At 36.3% G+C, this 27887-nt stretch overlaps 1 protein-coding gene across 1 annotated transcript in view; it reads left to right on the forward strand.

Moving 5' to 3' along the window:
* Nucleotides 1-27887, forward strand: part of SERCA (ATPase sarcoplasmic/endoplasmic reticulum Ca2+ transporting SERCA) — an 87384-nt gene that overhangs the window by 39171 nt on the left and 20326 nt on the right. Inside the window, exons 2-9 of the mRNA XM_089240927.1 lie at nt 4234-4470; nt 8587-8604; nt 13357-13439; nt 15232-15345; nt 18661-18799; nt 19141-19221; nt 19494-19579; nt 19941-20007. Coding sequence (XP_089097053.1) covers nt 4353-4470; nt 8587-8604; nt 13357-13439; nt 15232-15345; nt 18661-18799; nt 19141-19221; nt 19494-19579; nt 19941-20007 — 706 coding nt within the window. The 5' untranslated portion in view covers nt 4234-4352. The remainder of the gene's footprint in view (nt 1-4233; nt 4471-8586; nt 8605-13356; nt 13440-15231; nt 15346-18660; nt 18800-19140; nt 19222-19493; nt 19580-19940; nt 20008-27887) is intronic.

The following is a 27887-nucleotide window of genomic DNA, read 5'->3' on the forward strand; positions in this document are numbered from 1 at the left end:
ACGAAAAATGTCTTAGTAACAGATAACTAAGATTTTTTTTATGTATCTCTTCATCCTCTCGAAAAAAGATCATATTACCCTGTGGTTCGGTTGGAAAAGAGGAAACACGTGGCAACTATTTGTTTTCTCTGAGGGATTAGATGAACCATGGTATACATACACTCCACACACGGCAGTGATTTATTTCCTAAATCCTTCATCTGTACACTACGGTATTTTCTGAGCTAGTTTCTTTTTCGGTTGATCGGATATCCGGAATTTACTCCCGGTAAGCACATAAACACTGAACAAGTAAAAACGTTCTCCTATCAAATTCTGTTAATGTTTTTTATAGAACAATTATACTATGAAACAAACTAACCTAAAGGAAAACACGATTGAGAAATTTTCTTTGTTCTTCTTTCTTGTTTCTATTTTGAATTGCTACATAGTTACTAAATTTTTTTAATAAAAGTTAGAGATAAGTTTTGCATAATCTATCTTTGAGGTATCTATTGGTGCCAGTGATTTAGAAACTCTATGGCCTTTGCTATTTCAGATTAGGGAGTCTTTATCGAAAAGGTTTCGATAGTGAAATTCCGTTGGTTTTTATGTTTATCGGAAATAAAATTGATGTAAAGAATATAGAAGAAGTTTCCCCCTCCCTCAACTCTCACTTAAATTTTTTTACAGATATTGTAGCTCGGCAATTGCTTTTTTGTAAAAATACTTTTATGCGAATATTATTTTTTCTGAATATATATATATATTTTATGACAATTAAGAAATTTCACTACTTACAACTGAAGCTTTCATCTTTTTAAAAGTTTTACGGTATAATTTAGTTGCTCGTTAATGTGTTTCTTCTCTTAATGACGTCCAAGCAAAAAATAATTATGAATTCATATTCCTCTGTTTCCCCGCTATTCTGAAGCATAGGTGGAGCTAGACTTGGAAATCTGAGGGGGGGGGCACGGTCATTATTGCTGGGGGGGGGCAAGATGAAGATGATGATGTCACTTCATATATACATTAGATCAGTCGACGCCCCGTACCTCCGCCCATGTTCTGAAGCTATCACCTCGAGCTCAGTATATTTTTCATTGTTGGTTCTAGATGGAATTTTATCAACTACAGTAAATTCGCGGTAAGTCGAACTCCGATAACTCGAACATCTGTTTTGGTCGAAGTTTTCACTCATCCCCAAAACTTTTTCTTTATATTAGTGTTAAAATTTTCCCTTAACTCTTGAATTTTTTTTTCCTCTTAGTCAAAGTTTTTGGGAATGAGAGGAAACAAAAAATAGCATTTAGCAATAGAATTTATATCAACAGAATTCCGTATTCAGCAACAGAATTTAGCATTTCGCAACAGAATTTAGCATTTATCAACAGAATTTAGCATTTCGCAATAGAATTTATCATTTAGCAATAGAAGTTATTATTTAGCAACAAAATTTATTATATAGCAATGGAATTTGCATTTTGCTATAGAATTCGGCATTTTGCTATAGAATTCGGCATTTTGCTATAGAATTCGGCATTTTGCTATAGAATTCGGCATTTTGCTATAGAATTCAGCATTTAGCAATACAATTTAGTAGATTCAATTAGCGAATTCATAAATAAATGATTTGCTCGCGAAAGTAGGACAAAAAAGAGAAAGAGAGTCAAAAATCATTTCATTTTGTGACGGAGAATAATCTTATATACATTTTATTTATAATTCGTTTCATTTATACGGGTATCATGTATGCGCCCGTTTCCATAATACAGTATGTACACTTCTAGTATATTTCTAAATATTCTCATTTAATAATTAAATATGATTGAGTTTGAATAACACTTCTTTTCGAATTTCTTCATTTCCAGTAGTTTGACATGTTTTAATAATATGACATTCGTAAATAGCGCAGTTATTTTAATAAACCTTTCTTTTCTGAAATCGGATTTTCCGATAAGTCGAACTAGTGATAACTCGAAGTTTTCTGTGGGCCGCTGCACTTCGAGATTTGACTGTATTTTTAGGAAAAAATTAGGTTGTCTTGATTTATACGTTAAACATCAAAGAAATGATAAAAGTCATCGAGAAAAATGTCTAAAGAGAGGATTTTATTCGGGTTTATCATTTCTTCAGCGCAGAAATTATTATGAGGACCTTGAGCTAATCACATATTACCGCGTCAAGAGAGTTCTCCAGTTTGAGTACTTGCCGTGAAAAGCAAAAATATTCTAAGCTAATACAGTTAAGTCTGATGTGAGAAAACGAAATTAGCATGGGGAAAACGTTCTCTTGTGTATAGAAAATACGTAATGGATAAGTGGCTATGGAGTGAATAGGGGAAAAGAATACCAAACATTTATTTTTTGCTACGTCAACTCTAATGGAAACTTAACGAGTTTTCTTATGAGTTCTTAAAAAATATTTCACACAAATATTTTTCTCTTTTTTTTTTAACCGGAGGTTCACTATGTGTAAGTTTCGATGACGATAACGAAACCAACACCAATATACAAGATGCATTACTGGCGAACCGTTTATATAATATCCTACTACTTTACCGCACACCAACTCCAGTCATATATCGCCATATGGCAATTTCCAACTAGTGGAGTTGGGTGGGAAATGAAGGCGCCATCTATCGGTGGTCGTCCCAAGCTCGATCGGTAACTTTTCTGGTGTTCTTTTGGCTGGAATCGAACCCATGGACCTTAACGGCAACCTTCATAGTGGAAGACGAGCGTCTTGCCACTTGGCAACAATCCGTTCATCCTACTGGCATAATTTCAATTGTGTAAAGTATCCAGATAACGTACTACTCAGATACGTCATTCATGTTGCAAGGGGTTGTATAGTTATTAAAATAAAAATGTTAACTTTCTATACGGACACTTGTGCCCCAAAATCCAGTTAGAAAGTTGTTGCCCTGTCTCTCCTGATGCGAACAAAACAATTCCATGTTTCTAAGTGCAATACTCACTGAGATATTTGAGTTCGAAAACGGAGGAAGTTGGGGAAAAACTGCGTTAAATCCGCATTTAAAGCAGTGTTTTCCCAATGGTAAAACGGTTTACCCCTATTTAACGGTGTTTCCCCCCACCCCCCACCCCAACTTTCCCCCGTTTCTCGAATTCAAATATCTCAGTGAATACTGCACTTAGAAACATTTTTCTGCTCAACCCCCTTCCCCCCCCCCCGCATATAAATCCATAAAAACTGATAAATTTCCATTAATATGGATAGCGTTTGAACACTATGAGAATTGGATTATGTTGTTATAAAATTACAATCAGAGGGGGATTTACAGGAAGGCTTAGTGTGAGCTATAGCCCAGGGTGGCAAGTTCAGACGGGAAGCAAATTTGAATAATGAGTGGTCAATAAAATTTGTAAAATGGGAGGAGGCGGCAAAAAATATCGTATAGGCTGTAAAACGATATAGGCTTTTGTGTAGAAAACGAATAACTAGGTCAGTGAGTGACCAAAAGAGTGACCTAGAGAGCAAGAAATGGGGTCAGTGAACGACTAAAAGATTCGCGTAAAGCAGGGGTTTCTCAAACGTTTTTCACCCGCGGTGAACGTTTTTCCTATTCAATGCTTGTGCACGAGCTCCGCCGGCTCCCCAGAGCTGTTTAACAAAGAATATTTTCGAAAAACCTTTGTCAGGGTCACCGCTCCACGACACCGCCTGACAAAGGTTGGAGGCGCACAGTTTGATAGTCCCTGGCCTAGAGCACCCATGTGACAGACCAAAACTCTGTGTATGTGAGTGACCAAAACTCACGGTGTAAGCATCCGAGCTAACAAAAAAGGAGAACCTAAAGAACGAATAGTTCAATGAACGACCAAAAGAGTAACCTGGAGAGTGAGTGTGCATATGAGAGACCAAAATAGTGTCATAGAAAGTGAAAGACCAAGTCAGTGAAAGGCCAAAAGACTGACCCAGAGAGTGCATGAGCTTGACCTAGAGAGCGATTGACCGTGTCAATGAGTGGCCAAAAGTATGCGAGTGACCAAAGGAGTGACTTAGAGACTAGAGGAGCATTTGCTGGGTTCTAAGTGGGCGGCAAATTTGAGGAATTAATGGGTAAGAAAATTATAATAGGGAGGAGGGCAGCGAAACCATACATCTATTTTTGATGACTGTACAAAAATTAACCACGTATAATCGTTATTATTTTGTATTATAAATAATATCCAACATATCTTGTTTTCTTTCATTGGAATTTCATGTTTTTCTTTCTTCTCTTTCCAGGGTTGACTTCATTTCAGTGAAGTCAGTTTTGCTTTGTGCATTGAGGGAGACGTAAATCGTCTCTGCTCGCTCGCTTTCGATAATACTAATAAAGGAATTAGTGCATCCATAAGTCCAACATGGAGCAAGCACACGCTAAGACGGTAGATGAGGTACTGACCTACTTCAATACCGACTCAGAGAAGGGTCTCTCTATGGACCAGGTGAAGAGGAACCAAGAAAAATACGGACCTAACGGTAAGCACGGAAAAACAACTCATAGTGACCGATATCTAATTCAATATCTTCTTTTGGAGCGTACATGCTCAACCCATGGCCCGCGGCCCAAAAGTGGTCCTCGGAATCATCTTATGCGGTCCATGACCTCAATACTAATTTTTAAAAACTAACTAAGCGGCATATTTTGGAATCACTTAAGTTGCCCGTGGTACATTTACAGATCACATAAATGACCCGCGATACAGTTTCCCCATCATTTAAGTGGCCCGTCGCACATTCCCACATAACTTAAGATACCCACGGTATACACATTCTCAGATAACTTGAGTCAGGGGCGTCGGAAAAGTATGGAACTTGTAGTTGCTCATTTCGATCTTTACGTAGGAAATTTTGATCTCTGAATCAATTCAGGCATGCTCAGACCCATGCCATAAATTACCGTGTGTGTGGGTGCTCGAGCACCCCCGGCTCCGACGCCACTGGCGAGTGACTTGCGGCATATTGACAAACAACTTGAATAGGCTGCGACACACTTCCAAACATTTGAGTGGCCCGTAGTACAGTTCCACATCACTCAAGTGGCCCGAAACGCATTTTCAGATCACTTAAGGGACCAGCAGCACATTTACAGATTACTGCATTTGCCTGCGTTTAGTTTCACATCACTCAAGTGGCACGAGGCACGTTCCCAGATAACTCAAGTGGCCTGTGCTAAATTCCCAGAAAATATAAGTGGTCCGCTACATATTTAGGGACCACTTGAGTAACCCGCCACTCAATTCCAGACCATTCAAGTGGCCCTCAGTGCAATTCCACCAGTGCCGTCTTAACGCATGAGTCCACCTGGGTACGGCCAAAGGGCCTCACGAAAATGAGAACCGGTTGAAATTTTCGGGAATTTTCTAGATAGGACCTCAAAAAAATCACTTGACCCGGGGGGCCCCATGACGCTCTTGAGACGGCCCTGAGTTCCAGATCACTTATGTTACCTGTGGCACAGTTCCAGATCACTCATGCAGCCCGCGGCACATTTGCACAGCACTTAAGTAGCCGCAACACGTTTTCAAACCAATGAAGTGGCCCGCTCTTCCCTGAAAGTTGAGCACCCTTATTTTACAGCATTATTTTGATGTTAAAGTTAACCTAATTATTGATTTAAGATTGTGTTCTTGACGGCAAACATGCGTATTTTGAGGGGCTTTAAATATTGAATTCATATCGTTTCCAGACAACACTTATCAAACTGCTGTTGATTCAACTCTATTATTTCAGTTTACGGTAGTGTTTTTCAATTAGTACCTACCTAAAGGTACCTTTGTCAAGCAAGCACAGAAAAATGCTGTGCCAATGTTCGCAAAACGCATGTGTACGAACATTCATTTCGTATAATTTCCAGTTACTTTCTGCCGTTTTCTAAAAGCACGTTCATCACAAGGATGCACAACCTCCTGTCCGCAATGAGGTTCGTAAAAAGAAGTATCAATCCACAGAACACGATAAATACACCAGTTTGCGATCGGCGAGCGGTAGCTATCTCGTAAGGGGCCCTTCAAGTATTACGTCAGCATCGATGAGGGGGGGGGAGGGTTTCTGATTTGCTGACGTTTGATGGCAAGAGTGTATGGGGGGGGGTTGAATAATGCTTACTTCATCAACCACCCTTTATAAAAATATGAAATATTCTTAATGGAATCTTACTCGGTGTGCCAAAAATGAGAAAAATCCCCTACAAAGCCACTTTAGTGATCTCTAAATGTTTCGCGAATCCAAGTTATCTGGAAATGAGTCCGGGCCGCTTAGGTTCTCTGGAGCTGTGTCACGCATCACACAAATTATAACAATGCCGCGGATCACTTAAGTGATCTGTGAATGTGCCACGGTCCTACTTTAGTGTGTTGAAAATGTGCCACGGGCCTACTTTAGTGTGCTGAAAATGTGCCACGAGTCACTTAAGCTATCTGTAAGTGTGCCGCTTAGTTCGTTTTTACAAAATTAGGTTTGGGGGGCAGGCCACATTTAGTCAGTGGGCCGTGGGCTGACATATATAGTGGGTCGCAATGAATTTCTTAAAAAGAAATTTACCATAAATTTTTTGAGTTCTTAGCATTGAAATTAACAGTAATTAATTATAATAACATATAAAGGTATTTTCTTTAAAAAATGTTATATATTTTTTAAAAGTATTTTATCATTTAAAAAAATAAATTTTTGACCGTCTGAGAGAGGGGGCACGAGCCCCCCTCCCCATTCTCCCACCTTCGCGTACGTCTTTGATCCCACCAATATGCGTGAGGAGGTAGTGGCAGAGCTGTCAAAATTTTGCTGTCTAGGAGGGGGGGTCAAAAATGGCTAAAAATTTGCGGACGTAATACTTGAACGGCTCCTAATGTCTGGCACGCGGACTGAAAAGTTTGTGCACACCCTTGCCCTCTTAAAGCCGCTGTGCGGGTGACGGTACGGAACATCGCCAAATGTCAGTATTTCTCAAGTGTGTTCTCAGTGTGTGCCATATCTCCTTGGGGCGACATTTACCATTGTGCTGCGGTGAGCTGTCTTTATTAATGTGTGCCTATTTAATGCCATAAAGCAGAGTTCTCTGTTAGACTATTCTGGGGAGCCGCATATCCACAAGGCCAAGGAAAGACAAAAGTTTGAGAACAACTGCCTTAGAGAAAGTATAAAAGCTTCTATAATGAATGCGTTTCACAGGACTTCTTCAAGAATAACCCATCACGTACCCTCATGGAGTTCGCATACCACTTCGCTTGAGAACCATTTTTGTTAGAGTCACCTAAATTGCATTAAAACCCCTCATAACGGACACCCCTGAGATGCGGTCACTCCTCTTTTATGGCCAAATAATAATTTCCCCCTTGTACGTGTAATAAATGTATACATTTCAAACCCCTAGTCACCCTTCTTTTATGTACGATTTTTTTGCCCCGTTGGTGTCCGCAAAAGAGAGCTTTTACTGTATTTGTCCATAAACGAAAGATACTAATTTATTATTAGGATTTACTTTTTGGGAAAAACTATACTAGGATCTCTGCAATTAATTTTTTTTATTTTTCTTTCTTTACCTTTTTTTTTCAATACACAGCTATTTTAATTGCACAGCGTAAGTGGGGGGGATTACAAGTAACAAACCACGAAATTCAATGTAATTGGAAATTTTAATAGCAATTTTCTCTTTGATGCTAATGAAACTAGATATACCCGAATTGATCTCTTTAAACGGCAAATACCATGTTTTTTTTACTGGTTTGAAATTCTTTTAAGTATGTGTTTCCCTATAAATATCCCACGAGTAGAAAGGGAATGGGTAATTTACTTTATTCTTCTGCTTGTTTGTCTTAGCTAATGGAATAAGTCACCGGCATTAATGAAATCAATTCTCATGCATTTGAATTCGAGTATTTTACTTGTTTAAAATGGTATTCTTTTAGATTGTACGCATTTTTGTCCTTTTAGCAGTGAAAGGGAAAGAAGAATGTGTTTTTTATCTCGAATCGATTATTCCACGTTGACAAATTAAATCTTTCACTCAGCTTAAAAGAGAAGAGGAGAAAATTATATACATTTTAAGTTTTTTTTTTATTCATTCAATAAGGTCTGATTATTAAAATGAATAGAAACAATTTTAGAAGATTGTATAGATTTCTTGGAAGGTGGGTTTTTGCAAATCGGTTAGAAAATAATTCACAGAGCTTTTTTTGCTTTTTTTTTTGGACTATATAGTTCAAACACATTATTTTATTTTAGTATTTCCATACATATTTATTTTATACTATTACTTTTCATCAAATTTAAAAAAAAAAAGAAGTTTGGTTTGAAATTTCATTGTAAATGAATCGTATGAACAACATTGAGTGCTGTCATGTCAAAATAGTGCTAATGAGAAAATTTTTGAATTGAAAGTGTTTTTTTTTTCTAATTATATAAGTAAAAGTTAAATATGATGATAAGTTTATAGGTCTCATAAAAAGACCTTTTCTGTACTTTATTTAATATCCATACATTTTTTGGTCCTCAAAGACTTTTTTAGTATATTTTTTTCGACTTTATATGTTGAAACATCATCAAATATTTGCTTTCATTATTTCTAACGAACTTATTTTTCTTTCTTTCACACAGAACTGCCTGCTGAAGAAGGTATGTAAAGATAGTTATTGATGGTTTTTTTTTCCAATATTCACACATGTTTGCATGAAACAGTCATAACAAAAATGCATGAAAATTCTACTTCTATGAATTAATTCATTTAAAATTTCAATGTTTGCAACAAAGTATGTATTACCATCGATACAACTCAAATAATATTTTTTTATTCGAAATTTCTATAACCCGTCTTATAATAAAAGAAATTATTGCTATAGGATGTTCTCTTGTTAGATCGGATATAAAAAACTTCTATATGCATTATAGCGAACTAAATTTCTGATCCCTCGGAGTTCGTTATGGCAGGGTTTGGCTGTATATGTCCATTGCAATTTGCATTGATAAAATAAGATTAACATTCTATACATTAAAAAATGGTTCTTATCATAGTACTGTGGATATAATAAACTAGGAATCGGTGTGGAATATAAGGGTGTGGGGCATATACATGCCAAACTTGGAACCGAGTCTCTCCGTAGTGACAATACTCATCACCGGGAGAGAGGATGGGGAAGGGTCTCCCAAAAAAGTTTCCAGTCCTCAACAGTCCAATGTCGGTGTTGTCGGGCCCAGGCGAGGCGTAAAGCTTTGTGTCGTGCAGTCATCAAGGGTACACGAGTGGGCCTTCGGATCCGAAAGCCCATATCGATGATGTTTCGTTGAATGGTTCACACGCTGACACTTGTTGATGGCCCAGCATTGAAATCTGCAGCAATTTGCGGAAGGGTTGCACGTCTGTCACGTTTAATGATTCTCGTCAGTCGTCGTTGGTCCCGTTCTTGCATGATCTTTTTCCGGCCGCAGCGATGTCGTAGATTTAATTTTTTACCGGCTTCCCGATATTCACGGTACACTCGTGAAATGGTCGTACGTGAAAATCCGAATTTCATCGCTGCCTCGGAGATGCTATGTCCCATCTCTCGTGCGCCGACTATAACACCACGTTCAAACTCACTTAAATCTCGATAACCTGCCATTGTAGCAGCAGTAACCGATCTAACAACTTTGCCAGACACTTGTTGTGTGATATAGGCGTTGCCGACCGCAGAGCCGTACTCTGATTGGTTCCATATCTCTTTATTTGCATACGCATGCCTGTACCAGTTTTTTTAGCTCCAGTTTATGTTCTCTATATACAAATATACAATTTTAGATCGATCGTCGCCAAATTTTGCATATATACGAAACGGGGCCCGACTTGAACGATAGGCTACTTCAACAGTTTGTCAGAGCAGGGCAAATGCCCGAAATGGGCGAAAAACTGTCAGGCACCAATGGTTTTCTGGCCTCAACAATCACTTTCGGAATGTTTACTTTAGTTGCCGTGGCTCTCTAGCAATGCGTTTCAGACATGTATATGTCTTTACAATGGTTTATCACTCCTTTTTAATGATGCCAGTATTGTGCATGATAGTTTATATGGCTTTATAATGGTTTGTGACTTTTTCAATCCTCTCAGTAATTGAAGAAAACCCAGGCAGCGTCGGGTATTATAGCTAGTTATATATACATTTATACAATAGATGTCGAGTTTTTCGTTTCACAATGCCATCTGGTAGTGAAATTTGTACTTTCTTTTATTTATCAAAAAAGAACTGTAGGCCATAAGTTATCTTCGTGTAAACCACGCCTTTTACTGTCAATTGGTTGATTTTTATTAATTTTGATATTTACTCTTGGCTTGGATATTCATTCTTTGGAGATGCTGAGATGCATGACCCCCACATCCTAAAGCAGGGTTCCTAGGCTGGGATATTTTTCCGGCTCCCTTCAGGATCCCTTCTATACTTAATTTATAGCGTGAAAAAGCCAAAAATTATGAGAATTGTCCCGGGTCCCAGGGCTAGAGCCGTGTCAGCTCACGACCTCCTATATAACCGGTTATCTAGGCGGTCGTGGTCAGCCCCGTTCTTCGGGGGGCCATATCGATAGGATTATGAAATTCGAAGAAATCCTTGAACAAGAGAAATTTCTAAAAAAAACAGATTTCTGCAGTTTTTCACGATTTGCCGTAGTTTTGTATTTCATGGTGGAAATCCGTAGGAACTACGGAAATTCCGTAGTAGTTGGCTAGTATGGGGGTGGTGTGCCTTTTTTATGTAAAGGTTTGTGTATTTCTCATCTTTTTTTTTCATCAGGATAATTCTGGGCGTTTTTCTTCTCAAGTTTTCGAACAGAGAATTTTTTTTTAGGACTTTACCCCTATTTCTCTTATTTTGCAAAAAAAAAAACTAAAACTGTCAATAAAAAATTGATTCTATAATAACATCAATTATTGGCAATTATTTATTAATTTGACAAATTTAGAGCTCTCTCTCTCACTCAGAGTGTATTGTCCAAAAACACCAAGGGCTAGTCAGTCTGACATTAAAAAAACAAAAAAACTTTGAAATAGTGATTCCTCAAAAAATTTATTCAAATTTGACTTTTCAATCAATGTTCATTTGATTGTAACAAATTATTTTTTTATTAAATTAAAGTTGAAACTGGTTAGTAAGAATTCTGGTCACGAATTGATTTTGCTGTGGTATGTCGTTCGCACAATGCATGAACGGAGTGGAGATACCGGGAGGTGCTTGGGGGAAGCATTGCCCCGCCCCCCAGCGTCAATGGTGGATTCGTCTGATCTACTGTATATGTGTATATATAAATTGACATCATCATCATCGTGCCCCCCCCCAGACTTTCACGTCCTATCTCCACCTATGGCACGATGGAAGGGAAGTTTAAAAACGGTTGAAAATTCAAAATCATAGTTTTAGATAGTGGAACTAATCAAAATATCTTGGAGGGCCACTAAAATATCGTCGGATTACGGATTGAAGACTATATTGGATCCGTAACTGCTTTTGCTCCCTGGTGCCGTCGTAACGCAGGAGCCCACCCGGGTACGGCCTGGTGGCCTCTGGTGCAGGAAAAAGCCTCATGAAAATTAAATCTGGGTCAAATTTTCGACACAGCATGTGAATTGGTTAGGGGCCGTTCAAGTATTACGTAAGCAAATTTTTGACCCCCCCCCCCCTTGTCAGCAAAATTTCGTCATCAACTCTGCCCCTCTGAATCCTAACTCATATTTTCATAAAGGGTGGTTGATGACGTAAGCATTATCCAAACCCCCATCCCCCCCCCTTGTCATCAAAAGTCAGCAAATCGGAAACCCCCCTCCCCATCGATGATGACGTAATACTTGAATGACCCCTTAGCAGGTGTTTATAGTCAGGTAGTGGGCTCCAGAAAAATCACTTTGCCCGAGGGCCTGTGTTGCTGTTAAGACGAATGAGAATGAATGGCCTAACATGAGATCTGATTATAAATTTCAAGAGCAAGCATGTAAATTGGTAGGTAAGCATTTCTAGCCAAATGTTGGGGGGGGGGGGGGGTTCAGAAAATTCACTTCGCCCGGGGCTCCATGATTCTCTCAAAGCAATATCTCTTGTAGATACTATATTTAAGAAAAGTTGGTTTAAGACAGGCCCTGCTCTCCTAGTGTTTCCTCATCGTTTACTTTGGGGAACACTGAAAAAAAATTAGCTATATTCTCAGTTTCTTTTTCTCAACTTTAAGCCATTTTTCAAATGTTTTTAAAATCTTGTTCTTGCAGTTTATCTAGGCTGATTCGGAAGGAGTAAAATGTCACCTTTTCTTTATATGGCTTTTGACTGCAATCACTCTTTTTTTTCTTTTTCCACATTTTGAATTTTTATCTGCAAGATCGTGCAATGTCTGGTGAATGTAATAGAATATGCATTTCAAAAACCACATGTAGCGTCGATCCATACAGGTTTTATCCGACTTTTTCACAAAATGTTTTAGTGAACTTTTTCAAATATACTGTATATAGAATCTCTCTCTCTCTCTCTCTCTCTCTCTCTGATAAATTCTGAGTGGTGAGGTTTTTTTATTCTTTTATTTCAACCTTATCATTCATTCGTCTCAATAGGCCATCCACCTTCTCATCTTCGAGACTGAAATTTCCGGATTCAAAACTCCACGAAACTATCGAACTGTTGATTCATCTAAAACAGTGAGTGATGGGCAAACATTCTTAGAAGCGGGCCAATAAATATACTCAAAAACCCAATTAGAAAGTTGTTGCCCTGTTTCTCCTGATGCACACTAAAAAAATTTCACTCTTCCAAGTGAAATATTTACTAAGATATTTAAATTCGAAAAAGGGAAGGAAAATTGGGGAAAAAAACAGCATTAAATGCGGTAAAACAGTTTTCCCGCAGGCCTCCCGAGAAGGGATAAAGAGGAGGATCCGAAGGATCCCGAGGCTCATAAAAACGAGATCTGATTGAAATTTTTGATAATAAGCATTTAAATTTGTAGGCAAGCATTTTTTGCCAGGTAAGACCTCAGAAATCTTACTTGGTCCAGGGGCCCATGATGCTTTTAAGACTGCCCTGCGTGTATTGACCAACCTTTACATTTAAATACGTATTCAAAATGCACCGATTCTAATAAATGCCAGACTAGACAGTAGACTCCCACCTTTCCTGCATTGTAATAAAGTCTTTCAGCATGATAACAATTTCTTTGTACAGGGCATTAACTAGTTTTCATAACTTTGAGTGACTAATTTTTGAAAAATATATATTTTTATTATTAGTTTGGTTAATTTTTTTTATTAGTTTGGTTGATAAATTTCACCCGAACGTCAGTATAAATTCAATTTCCAAATCATATAATGTATTTGCTAGGCTGCTAATTACACACTTATCACTTTTCTTCTTTTCATCACAGGCAAATCCTTATTACAGCTCATCATTGAACAATTTGATGATTTATTAGTCAAAATTTTACTGCTTGCTGCCATCATTTCATTTGTAAGTGTTTCATTTGTACTTTTAAATGTGTTGAATAAAAAAAATTTACTTCTTTACCCTCTCCCCCAAATTCTTTTATGAAAATATTTTGACTCAAATATCTGGAGTTTATACAAGAAGTTTAATCCTTTGCATTAAATATACTAGCATATTTTTTAACAAAATTAGTGATTATAGAGATTAGGTCACTTGTTACGCCAAGTTCTTACCCGACCCTGGAAAAAGTCTTTACTGTACTCCTATAAAAATCGTTTTTATAGGAGCATAAACATTTTTATGCACAAAATGTGATATGCTTTTTAAAATCAGAGTAAATACTATATGAATATACATTACATGGCCGTAACTAAAAATTTACTTCGGAAGGGGACAACTGGCATTTCAGAAGGGAACCAAAGTGATAGAACAATAGACTTGAATATGTTATTTATTCCCCCATATATCAGTCATTGTAAAATTTCTGAGGGGATGAACCCCTGCCTACCCGCTTGCTACAACTTTACTCATGTCATCTTTATTATACACTTTTGATTCATTTGCACTCTTCGTCCAAATCATCTACCTGCTTCATATCACATCATATTGATAAAGAAACAAGTTTTTACATATTGTAGAAGCAGTTTACTCCATGCTCGATGATAAAAGACTCAACCATTTGCAGATTCATTTACAAATGCAAATGGGTTAATAACTGAAATGAATCTAAACTTCTAATTTAATTACATAGAGTTTTTAGTTATGAATCCTTAGGAATAGTTATACAAGATAACCTAAAATGGAACATACATACATAGTGAAAAAATGATTTAAAGAACTCAGAATGTATTCAGGAGTCCTTTATGAACTTACATACATAGTGTACAATAACTTCTTAAAAGATATCTTCTATGCATTGGTTTACTTAAATATAAATTATGGATATGTGTCTAGGAAAAACATGTGCAATTTAGACAATCTTTATAATAAATTAAGAGAATTAGTAAATGTTCAAATAGATAACAGAAAAATACAGTGCTATATATTGACACTGAGACAGAACTACATGTACAGAATTTTTAAATTTATCATCAAAAATGAAGAATGGTTAGTAAAAAATTAAAATATATAGAACCTTTTTATAGATATAGAAATATTTATCAAGTGTCTAAAAGTAATAAAACATTATTTAAAAAAAGTTTTTGTTACATCGCTCCAAAAATAATGAATTGCATCTACTCTAATAATAATCACACAAATAGTAAAAGAAATGCAGATTACAATATCTTTAACGTAATCAAAAACACAGATATTAATGCAGTGATTTGAAATAAACTATTGTCCAATGTGTGTTAATAATATATATGTATAGTAAAATACATCTAATATATAAAAGAGCTGTTGCTGAAGGAAAAGAAAAAAATCAATTATAAAAATCATGTAGTCTGGCTGGAAGGACCTTACCATCTTTTGGGGCTACATAGTGCATGTAATATATGTGTGTATTTTGTGCTGTTGTCTTTGTGTAATTTATGTTTGTATTTGTATATTACATTTTGTGTTTGTATCTTGTAATTTGTTGTTTTGTTCAATAAAAAAAATGTATTGTGTACAAAAATATTACTGAATAAACTTCAATGGAAGCCAAGTTATTCTTAAAGGCAGGCTAGTATGTTTCCTCCATTGAGAAGTTCATGCATCCTTCAGATGTTATCACCCTATCAACAGAATCATAAGTTTCACTATATTTTTCTTTTGCTTGTGCTCCAAGAGTGTTTCATTCTTATTTGAGTTTGTTCTGATTTTTTTCTGATAGGTACTAGCTTTGTTTGAGGAACATGAAGATGAGAGCTCACAGATCACTGCCTTCGTTGAACCGTTCGTCATTTTGCTCATTCTTATTGCCAATGCTATCGTCGGTGTATGGCAAGTAAGTGAATTAATTCTTCATGAAATGTATTGCACACACACATCAAATGTACATAAATAGCTAATCAATCACTTCATGAGTGATAGGTACATGTGGATAGGCCAAGAATTAATACTGCTTTTAAACCAAGCAAAGTTTTTTTTTTTCATGATAGAAATATTTTATCTACGCATATGAATGTTACTCAATCAAACTGTTTATTTTGGCTAGCTCATCAAATGCAGTTTTCTATAGGAGATCATTCAACAGTGAAATAAGCTTTCACGACCCAATTGTCACTATGTTATTTTCTTCGTCATGAAGTCTCTTGCTCTCTCTCTCATCTCAGGCTAGTCGGTTTGAATGAATATATGTGTGATACTAAGCTACATTTAATCCAAAACTTGAGCCAACTTTGTTCTGGCTGAAGGACAAAAACTTCATCCTGGAACTGCTGCATCTTGCTGTCAACCCCCTTTGATCAAGCAACAACAATTAATGCTTGTCTACACCCTCTTCTCTCTCACACACTACTCCTGAAGTCTATATCTATTTTCCTACTTACCCTCTTTTTCTACCAAGTGCTGCTTGAATCGGTACCAGAATGGTGCTTCAGCTCTTCTTTTTATAGGCTACATATTCAACTGGCATGTCCTTGAGATTTGCGAAACTTTGTCTCTCTGCCAGAACAGGCTGGGTTTTGTAGTTTGAGCTCAGTGAAAGCACAAACAAGTTCAAACTGGGGTTTTTCTATTTTCAGATGTCATTGAAATTCTTGGTCTACATTGTCTCTTTTTTACATAAACTGATGAGTTGAGTTGCCACCACCTTGCGTGGGAAAAAAAATTAAGGTTAAAAGTGCTTCAAGTTTTATCTTCTCTCACTCTCTTATATGTGCATTGCCACACCATAGGAGACTGAACTCAATCCTTCTGAAATTGATTCTCATAAAATTCGAAAAAATTTTGAAATGGTTTCAGAAATATCATAGGCATATAGGCCTATTTCATAAGCTATGTGATGAGAAATATCATTCTTTTGAGAACCTTTAAACCATGGGTACACAAACTTTTTTGGCTTGCCAGTCATATTTGGCCCAAAATTACTTTCATTGGTTGCATAAGATGCTCAATTCTGTCTTTATGGATCAAATATCAATAAAAAAACACCAATAAAATTAATTTGAACATGTTTAATTAGTGCTGATGTATTTTCGACATACCTGGTTATCATTGCATTTGAATCAGTAATGCTCTTTATATATATAATTTGATATCATGTAACATAATACATTTCTCTCATCCTAAAAGATGTTTTTGAAATGGTTATATATTTTTGAAAAATACTTCTCAATCCAGATAAAATGCTTAAATGGGCTATATTGGTCCATGGAGAAAAATTTGTGTACCCAAAATGCTTTAAAGGCTGTTACTACTACAACTTAACCAAACATGCACCTTGTACACATTCCTCTATGAAATTTCTGACAAATCAGCACATGCCAGAGAATGTGTGTATGCTTGGCCCTAACATATTTATGTAGTTGAGTTGTGCTTGTTTCATGTTCACGTTGCCATCTGTCTTCCATTTTCTGAAGAAAAGATAGAAATGCTTGCATTTTCATGTTTTGTCAGTATCGTGTTGTAGGCCTGCCTGCTATATGCGGAGACTTTTTCAAATGGGAGACCTGCTCACATGCATACTGTAAAAACAGTGTCGTGTGGGCACAGCCCAGAAGCATTACGATAATAAGATATGAATACAATTTTTATGAATATGTAACTTGGTTGGCAGATATTTCTAGTCATATACGGGCCACAGAAAAATTACTTTTACCCTGTGAGCATATAAGTAGATTTACCAAGATGTACTTAAGACAGCCCTGCATACAAAACTGAAGTCAGTCATTTTTTGTTTTGGGAAGGGGGGGGGGGGCTAAATCGATATTTCATGAACTTTATTCTCACAGCAGTCATTATATCACATTTCTGAAGAATGAAATTCACATATCTGCCCTCTCCCCCTCTCCTTTGTCTGCAGCCTTGGTTACACAGCTTCCAAAAAGATTATAGTAAATTTCTTACTCTCAAATATATAGCAATTATTTAAAAAAAATTGAAGTGAAACTTATTTAGCAATGGCAGAGTGAATCTGTTTCATGAAAAATCAGCGTCACAAAAATCGAAACGCTTCCATCATTCCTTCTACAACACAAGTCTCTGATTAAAATTCCTAACGTACCATGTAGCAGTCGAGTTTCCTACTCATATCATTAGTGTTTAATGAAAATGGGTTTGAACCCACAGCATTTAAAACGTATTAAATTTTAGTTTTTCCCAGCAGGTTTTCAAACTGTATTAGTGAAGAGATAGAAATTTCACTTCTATCATGCTAAATTCTCTCTAACCTTATCTTTTTTTTGAACTATATATGTATTGAGATTGGTGTTGATATAGACTATACCAGTGTTTCTCAACCTTTCTGAACAAAAGGACCAGTAAAATATTTGAAAAAATTCAACGAACCATTTGTGTCCTGTATTACAGGACATTCAGTATTTTCAGTTGTTCCGAATTGTTTTATCATTTGTCAAGTTTTTTCAGCAATGCTTATTTAACTTTTCAATGTTTACAAAAATTGTGAGTAAACAACGTTTTCATAATTATTATAATAGTTATGGCTATAACAAATAAAAATATTCTTCTTACATGTTTGTCAGGTACAACGTTCTTTTTCCTAAATTTTTCAATGATTTTAACTTTAGGGACTTTGCCGAATTATGGCAACGTTTCTGATAACAATTGTTTATAATATTTTATCGTATTTAAGATCCCAGTTCCCCTTATTTTTCTCAATGGGATGTGGACCTCTATTAATTTGAATGTTTTGTTGTCAAATATATTTTTGTTTACTGCGATTTATAGCAGCCATTTATTTTCCCCACCCTTCATCCATTTTTGCAGAAATTTTGCCAATAAGAGAAATAGAACAAATTTTGCCATAAAGTTGACATAATGTTTTGGTTACAATCAGTAATATCACGTATTTAAGATTGCAACTCACTGAACTTTCCTTGATGAGGTATGGTAAACCCCTAAGTAGGAAGGTCGAATTTTAATTTGGACCCATATGGATATTAGTAATACAAATTACAACAAATGAATAACTTTTAATTCAGTTAGAATCAAATTGTCAAGTCTGCCTGCAGACTACCTATGTTGAGAAACGCTGGCCTGTACAATTCGTGCATAAAGCTTTCCACATAATGCCCAATTGTTTTTCTATATAGGCTATAAATTTAAGTTTTTATACAATTTCATTCCCTTTAAACTTCAGGAAAGGAATGCTGAAAGTGCTATTGAAGCCTTGAAAGAGTATGAACCTGAAATGGGCAAGGTTGTTCGACTAGACAAGGCTGGAGTTCAGAAGATCAAAGCTAGGGAAATCGTTCCTGGTGACATTGTTGAAGTTTCTGGTGAGTTCAACATTATGGCATAAATTATGATCATTGTAAAGGAAATATACATTCAAAATGATTATGTAATTTCAGCTACTTTCCTCATTTTAAATCAAAGCTTTTTAACCCCCACATTTGGCGTTAATGAAGTGATAGCCTTATTCAAGCATTATAATATTATTTGGACCTTGAATTCTTTTATTTGTATTATACTTTATGGTCCAAAATCAATTTCGTGAATTCATGAATAAATCTGCAATCTGTGCATTAATCTATTTACTACCATCTATTGCATTCATGTTAAGATCACATTATATTATGAACTCTAACAAAAAAAATATTTCATTAAATTCTTACAGTTGGTGACAAAGTTCCAGCTGATATCAGGTTGACGAAGATCTTCTCTACAACTCTGAGAGTTGATCAGTCCATTCTGACTGGTATGATAATTATTTTTTTCTTTTAAAATTACCAAAAAAATAATTATAGGAACACGTATTACTTCTGAAAAATCTAATACTAATTTGTGTTGACTACACAGATTGATTACTAATTTTAAAAATTAAAACTCATTGCAATGTACATACATAATTGCTGTATTCAAAATAGATTGTGTATTTTTTTGTTATTGCGTGTTCATTCCTACCCCTGATAGACGTAGCTACTGACTCTTTTGTGATTGTCTAAATTTTTCCCCTTTCTATACATGTAGGTGAATCTGTCTCAGTAATCAAGCACACCGAACCCATTCCGGATCCTAGGGCTGTGAACCAGGACAAAAAAAACATTCTGTTCTCAGTAAGCTTTTTATTTTTCTTTAAATATTTTACCTTTGATTGCATAATGAAACAAATACTTCTCAATTCAAACAATAATTCTCAGATTTGTTGGATTGTGATACATAAAATGTCTGAGCAATTAAGTCATTATCTGGGAAAAGCATTTCATAAAAACCTCAGATAATACATATTTTATTTGGAAGATTGCTACATCAAATCTTTATTATTATTTTTTCTCTATTTCATTTGAATTTTGTGCTGAAATAATTTTCTGTAATTATTTTGTTGTGGTGATTGAAGATGAAAAAAATTTCTGAACATACAGAAATAGTGTAAGGAATATTGTTTATCATAGTTTTGGTTTTATATTATTTCAACAGGGTACTAATATTGCTGCTGGCAAAGCACGAGGCATCGTTATTGGAACTGGTTTGGAGACTGCTATTGGTGAGTTTTTGTTTCCTTTATTTTTTTTTTATTTATCTACTACTTTTCCGATGATAACACAGATTTTGTGATAATGACGTGTTTGTTTTCCATTACGGTTCATTAATTGTTTTGAATTTATTATGAATTTTTTGATTAAAATAAAATTACTAAAATTTTAATTTGCATGTTGGTTATCATATCAGGGGGAAAAGTCATAAAATGATTTGTGACTGCGCATTATTAAACTCTTGTTTGGCTTTAACAAAATATTATCCAATGAAGTAACAAATTTTATTGGTTCTTACATGTAAAAGAAATTCACAAATTTTGAATCTTAAATTGTTTCATAAGTTTTCATACGTTTGTGTTACCGGCAAAGTATGAAATCCAGGCATTCTATAGAATGCCTAGGCATTCTATACAATGCCTGGTCGTTTCAGGCAAAGTATGAAATACCGGTTTTATTCTATACTTTGCCTAGGCATTCTATAGAATGACTAGTCATTCTATAGAATGCCTAAACACAATCCAGGCAAAGTATGAAATATCTTCTTCCAACAAATCTCTTTAGGGGCGGTATAAAATATTACATAAAATTAAAATTTCACAGAATTTTCGTCATTTTTCCCCTGAAACGTTTCCCTTTCGCTCTCGTGGAAAAGGATCTGATGAGGGGCGGTATAAAATATTACAATTTCATCGAATTAAAATTTCACAGAGTTTTCGTCATTTATTCCCGGAAACGTTTCCCTCTCGCTCGCGTGAAAAAGGATCTGTTGAGGAGCGGTATAAAATATTACAATTTCGTCGCATTAAAATTTCACAGAATTTTTGCCATTTTTTCCCGGAAACGTTTCCCTTTTCGCTCTCGTGAAAAAGGATCTGTTGAGGGGCGGTATAAAATATTACAATTTCGTCGCATTAAAATTTCACAGAATTTTTGCCATTTTTTCCCGGAAACGTTTCCCTTTTCGCTCTCGTGAAAAAGGATCTGTTGAGGGGCGGTATAAAATATTACAATTTCGTCGCATTAAAATTTCACAGAATTTTCGCCATTTTTTCCCGGAAACGTTTCCCTTTTCGCTCTCGTGAAAAAGGATCTGTTGAGGGGCGGTATAAAATATTACAATTTCGTCGCATTAAAATTTCACAGAATTTTCGCCATTTATTCCCGGAAACGTTTCCCTTTCGCTCTCGTGGAAAAGGATCTGATGAGGGGCGGTATAAAATATTACAATTTCATCGAATTAAAATTTCACAGAGTTTTCGTCATTTATTCCCGGAAACGTTTCCCTTTCGCTCGCGTGAAAAAGGATCTGTTGAGGGGCGGTATAAAATATTACAATTTCATCGAATTAAAATTTCACAGAATTTTCGCCATTTTTTCCCGGAAACGTTTCCCTTTTCGCTCTCGTGAAAAAGGATCTGATGAGGGGCGGTATAAAATATTACAATTTCGTCGCATTAAAATTTCACAGAATTTTTGCCATTTTTTCCCGGAAACGTTTCCCCTTTCGCGCTCTTGAAAAAGGATCTGTTGAGTAAGGTTCGTAATTTTTTCCGAAAACATGCATTGGCCAGCAACGACTTCTATTCTTATTGGTGTATAATCGCACCATTTGATCCACGATGTAAACTCCTTATTTAATTTCTTTATTGTAGGCAACTATTTCTGGGGTCTTTTTCACGTTTTCGTTGATAGTTACATCCAGGGTGGGCTTAGGGCAGTGCGACCGGTGCAATTGCACCGGGAGCAAATGAGAAGGGGCGCCGAAACGCGTTAAATATACATTACTAGAAAAATATCTTTAAGATACGTATTTATAAAAAAACTGTAAAATATGTATGAAAAAAATGACCGAGATGAATTTAAAAAAAAACAAAGATTTGAGTGTGTATAATATTAGTTATTTTTCGAAACGGAAATAATCGATGGGCAGTTGTGCAGTGCATAATATGGCCCCTTCCCCAGGGCTGTAGCGTGCTTTCTCGGGGGCAGTCTTTTCTTGGAGTCTCCTTGAAATGGTTATGCTCAGAAAAAGGAAGAGTTACAAGCCCCCCCCCCCCCATTCGGCTCGTTGCACCGCCCAAATTGCCTCAGAATAGTTACGGGCCTGCCCAAGTTGCAGGGCCCGGTGCTTTAGCTGGTGTTAGCCTGTCCCTTCCGTTTCTTGGTACTGGTACTGAAAGGGGTAATTTCAAATGAAGTTCATGTGTTTTATAAATATGAAAAGAAATCATACGGAAATATCACTTTAATTTAACCACTTTTATTATCATCTTAGCCCGTACGTGATGCGTGCGCTACACGAATTTTACCATAAAACTCAATTAACATAAGTATGAAGAAGATTGATCCTCCGTGATGAGTATCCTGCACAAATGTGTGACGTTTTGCTTTTTTAATGTTTTTAAATCTGTTAATTAAATCAAACAAGTTGGGTTTTTATGCTTGTTTACAAGTTAAATAGCGGTGTGCCGGGGATGGGGGGGGGGGTGTCACAACACAAAGAGTGTCTGATAATATGGTAGAATGAATCTGTCCCGTATGACTAGCAAAAATTGCCTCCTCTGGCACATCACTCTGGATTTACGCCTGGGGGGGGGGGGCGCTGACTACTTTTTTTGCACCGGGCGCCGCTGGGCCTAAGACCGGCCCTGGTTACATCAGTATGAAGTGAACTCAGAACTAGAACATTTTTAATCTTTTTTCTCTGATAAGATGTCAGTGTAATATCAGTTCCTGTTTTTGCAGTTGGAGGTACCTCACGACGGTCTTTTTGAAGGGTCCCAACCAAGCTTGTCCTTTTAAAAAATGCACATAATCTCAGTGATGTAAAATAATCATCTGTTGTTTTGTTTCGAATTACATGTTCATAGACAAGTTGATTTGCTGGTCTGGTATTATCTGCCCCAGTGTAATCGAAACTGATTTTCTGTCCATTCAGAATATATTTGGAATCAACGCAGGCAAGCCAGAATTTTATCCCAAATTTATCAGGATTACTTTGGATATACTGTGTAAATGGACATCTTGCTTTTGAGGGTAGAAGTTGTTCGTCCATAGTTAGATTGGGCCCTGGTTTGTAGCAAGTCACACTGTATTCTATGAATGAAATCCATAGTGAACATGCAAGAGAAAATTGGTCAGTTTTTAATATTTCAGACCTTTCAGATTTCAGATCGAATCGCATGAATTTCAAAATTTCTTTGAAACGATGTCTTGTCATTGTTTGGGGAAAAAATAGGGGACCCCAAATCTCGACGACCACAATGAATTCAGTAGGAAGTTTTTTGCACCTCTTGCATACATAATGGTTATCGTTGCATCCAGTTCAAGCAAAGAAACTGACCAAGAAGTTTCATTCAGACGAGGATGGGCTTCAGCTTCTGAAGCCTCTGAAGCCCATATATATGTCGAATCATTTTGTCGCAGAAAATAAGGCGTCACGAACCCAGAACACTTTCATTTATGTTTTTTGAACGCATAAAATGTGGGGCCTTGATTTTCTCTCAATATATTTTGCGATCCCCGACATCCTAAAGTTGATGAAGGTTCTATGATTTTCCATATGCTCCCATCTGCTGCATTTTCTTAGATCATTTCTGTGGCTTTAACGAGTTATAATGAGTCACACCACGGTCATTTTCTGCACACGAGATCTAATTAGACCGGGACCTACAATTTATTGCCGATTCCGAACGGCAAGCGTGTTTCAATGCTCATCATCGAGAATTTGGTGCACTAACTCCTCAATGGGGAACTTCCTGCGGTAGCAATTTTTTCTGCAGTCAAATCGCCGTGTCTGTTGTACCCCTGTGTCAGGAAAGTTTTCTGACAAAGACGAACCGGGTATCGAACTCGCGACACCTCTAAACATCCTTTGGTACTTTAGGCGAGTATCTTATCGACCTGGGCTACCGTGCCCGAGAAATAATTTTATATTGATTTAAATCTTCGTCATCAGAACCGCTACTTTCTTCACTACAGTTCGACATAGGGTAGATCTATGCTCTTCTGCACTTTCATCATAACTGCTTCCAGAGTTTCTCTCATCTAATCTTTACATCTCCTGGAGTATTTCTTCAGTAAATATACGTTTTCTCGTCATTTTAAACCAATGTTTCCCAAAGTGGGCAATATCGCCTCCTGGTGGGCGATAGAAAGGGCCAAGGGGGCGATAGAAGCCACGGGTATAACAGAGGATCCTATGGGTTCGCTTGAGTTGGGGGGGGGGGTGAGGGAAAAATTTATCTGAAAAAGGGGGCGGTGGAACAAAAAGTTTGGGAAACTATGTTCTAAACTAACTGTTTGAAAAGATCACATGCACTCAAATTTTCTACGTCCAAGAATAAACAATTTAACGGATAATATGGCAAGAATGCTTGACAAAAACCAAAAATGACACACCTGCTGACGACACTTGCAGATAAGAATGAGAGGAAAAGAAAGGTCACACACAAGGTCAAATGCAAAAAAGACTTTCAGAAGGATTATAACCTACTTAGAAATCAATTGTGACGACGATAGTAGTATTTACCGCATAATGTGCTAGAATATAAGAAAGAGTCACTATGACCCCGCCTCGGTCTTTCTAGGTATATCCGCTCGTAGCTTCGTTGTTAAAAAAGATAACGAAAGGAAGCTTTGGTATACAATAAGAACATGCTAATTCAGGAAAAGTCCAGAAATTCCAGGTGGTTCGTTTATTCTTAGCAGAGATATGTAAGCTTAAACAGCGTGCAAGGTCAAAAAGACCCCCGTTTCGTCTTCCTACTGTTAATATTTCATCATTGATAAATGGAACTTGCAAATGCGGATTATGCGATATCATTTTGTCTTGAAGTAACAGAAATTTTCATCTACGCATTTATGAACAAAAAATATAATGTATAAAGCGCCCGTTAACTCATCTATTCGAGGGAAAGTGACCGTGGTATGTCGGTCACGGAAAACAAATTGGTATACGTAGGTTTACCGTATTTTATCGGTGGAAATACGGGAGATAGAGATCCTAAGTAAAGAATTGCTTATTGTTAGGCCGACCATATTTGCTCGAGAAAAATACGTGAAATTGGGATTCGAAATACGGGAAAATGCGGGACAATGTCAATTATCGCTAAATGATGCCAAAAGTAAGCGAAGTTGTTAACTCGTGCTAAAATCACAGAAAATTCGCCAATCGCGAGAAATAAAGTGCCACTTCAAATTACAGTGAATTAAAAAAAAACATGACAAATGTGTGAGATGAATATTCTTGTTTTTAGTCTCTTAATGAGGCTTTTTGAATCACGTTATATTTTCCTTTTTCTGGAGGGACATACATGGTAACCAATATGGCGACTTCCTGCGCAACTCGTGAAAGACATAAATCAAAATTAAAGAAACGTAGAAATGAATTGTTTTTTTTTTCTTTTTGATGGGTGCTAGATATTTCGAAAATTTTCTTGAAGATCAAGTTATGGATTTGCCTGCTTTTGCTTCAAAAAATGCTTGATTAAAGCTGCGGAATTTCTTCAGTGTAATTTATGGGCCCATAATTAACTTCAAAACATCCTAAACTATATAGATTGATGATATTGAATATTATAAAACAATACAGAAGTATTAATTCTCATTTTTGTGCTTGAGAAGATATAAGTAAATGTTATTGCATGAATATCTAACTCAAAAGTAGGTCCGGCTAATTATTTTATATTTAATTTTCTGTGCTTCATATTTCTAAGCGAACTCAATTTTTCGAAAATCGAGAATTCAGTTCAACTTTTAAAATTATTGATGAGGCGGAAAACCCTACTAAATATCCACATTTCTACGGTAAATTCGGCAATTTTAACATTGATTTCCATGGGAAAAACATGCTGTGCTTGTCCCTCCAAGTGATACTGATGATCATAGGCGTACGCAGAATTTTCTCGAGGGGGGATTTGAAATTTGTTTACCCTCTGAGGGAGTTTTACCTTTTTTCCTGTAAAATAACACTATAATCTTGGCTCGGGGAGGGAAGGGGGGTGGTTAGAACCCCTTCCCCCCCTTTGAGTGCGCCAATGCTGATGATGATTATGATATCTATTCCAAAAGCCTCATTATCGTGATGTAATTTCTAAGGTGGAAAGATAATTTTAATCGTTGATTTGAAGAATAAAAAGCCAAGTTGACTTCGTTGAAAATATTTGAAAACTCGGGACATTTCTGCAAAAAAGTCGGGACAGCAAAAAAACAGAAAAAAACCGGGACTGTCCCGAGAAATACGGGATGTATGGTCACCCTGCTTATTGCTATTCTATCTCTCAAAAAATTGTCAAATGTTGAAAAATTGCTAATTATGGTTAAAATTGATGGGAAAGAAATGCTGATGGGTATGTACGAAGAAGGACTACAATAAATTGCAGTAAATAAAAATGTATTTCACGAAATAAATGTTATGTTATTGATATTTTTTTTTAAATGTCTTGTTTTTGTTATGTAAAAAAGAAACACGTCACAAATATACGACACAAACGTTTATGTTTACAATCATAATTAATCGTACCGTGATTTGTAAGAAATTAAAACTATCTTCCTCCACGTTTTCAGTCAAGTTTCAGTGAGTCAAGTGAGTTTAGTCGAAAATACGGGACATTTTGAAAAACAAATACGGGACATTTTGAAAAACAAATTCGGGACGGTGAAAATAAAAGATAAATAGCAAAATATAGGCCTTTTTAGCAAACGTTTTGTGGTGACCTTATGCATATGACACATATGTCACGCATTTCCCGGGACATTCCAGGGACATTTTCACTTTATTTTGGCTGTCCCGACTTTTTTGCAAGAATGCCGTGGTTTGTCGCGAATGTTCTACATTGAAGAATCTACAAAACCTACTTTTAGATGGTTATAGTTTTATTATGGATATACTTTATTAAAATCAACTATTGAAATTATATTTCGACGCATAAATTATATCACTATAATTACAACTATGAATAAGAATATTCACCTCACATACGTCATGGCTTTTTTACTTTCTTGATAAAGTGATCCTCAAATATGTTCTGTATGATCCTGTATGATCTGTCCAGGGAATTTGTTAATGTTAATAAACATCCATGCCCGAGAGAATCAGGGTTCGAACCAACACTTCCACAGTAAAACGCTAGCTTCCAAACTACTCCACTGCAAGACGGCAAATACTAAACGTTGATTTAATTGTTTGCCCCTTCAAACGTTTTATTTCGTTATTTTACAATGTACTTCGTGGAATCCAGTTTTGTCCACTGCAATTCTCTCAGAGTAATGTTTTTATTCCTGCCATTGGTGTTTTTTAGTGATTTCTGCAAAAGTTGGCAACTTTGTTTACATTCGGCGGCAGTTATGGCGATGATTGGCGATGTTCCGTATTTCACCCGTATTTGAAATCCTGAGTTCCGGTATTTTTCTCGAAGAAATTTGGTTAGCCTAACTGTGCAATAAAACTTAGTGACACGGTTTTTACAATCTACCAAAATTACGTGAATTCTTTGGATAGCAATGAAATCATTTACCTCAGCTTTGGGAGCTTACGTCAGTGGTGAAATAATTGACGTTATGTGTCTCATCAGGCCCCTAGCCAGAAATTTCATTCCAAGGTCAAGGGGGGATCACTTTCATTTCATGGGGAGGGACCAAAGTGATAGAAAACTGGTTCCAAAATTTTTTACGTCGCGGGGCACTTTTCAGAATTGTTATCATTGAGCACTAATTTTGACAGCATTTACAGGTTGATGCCATGTATAAAATACAGTAATTATGATAAATCTGGTGATTATGCATAATCGCCGGTTATTATGCACAATAATTTCATCCGTTTTGATCAGTGATTATCCATAGTAATCGATATAAATCCGGCGATTATGCGTAATTACAGATTTATGCC

Source organism: Pholcus phalangioides, unplaced genomic scaffold (genome assembly GCF_987345545.1).
Source record: "Pholcus phalangioides strain wild (caught in Gottingen) unplaced genomic scaffold, Ppha-v1.0 ptg000013l_1, whole genome shotgun sequence".
Classification (NCBI taxonomy): domain Eukaryota; kingdom Metazoa; phylum Arthropoda; class Arachnida; order Araneae; family Pholcidae; genus Pholcus; species Pholcus phalangioides.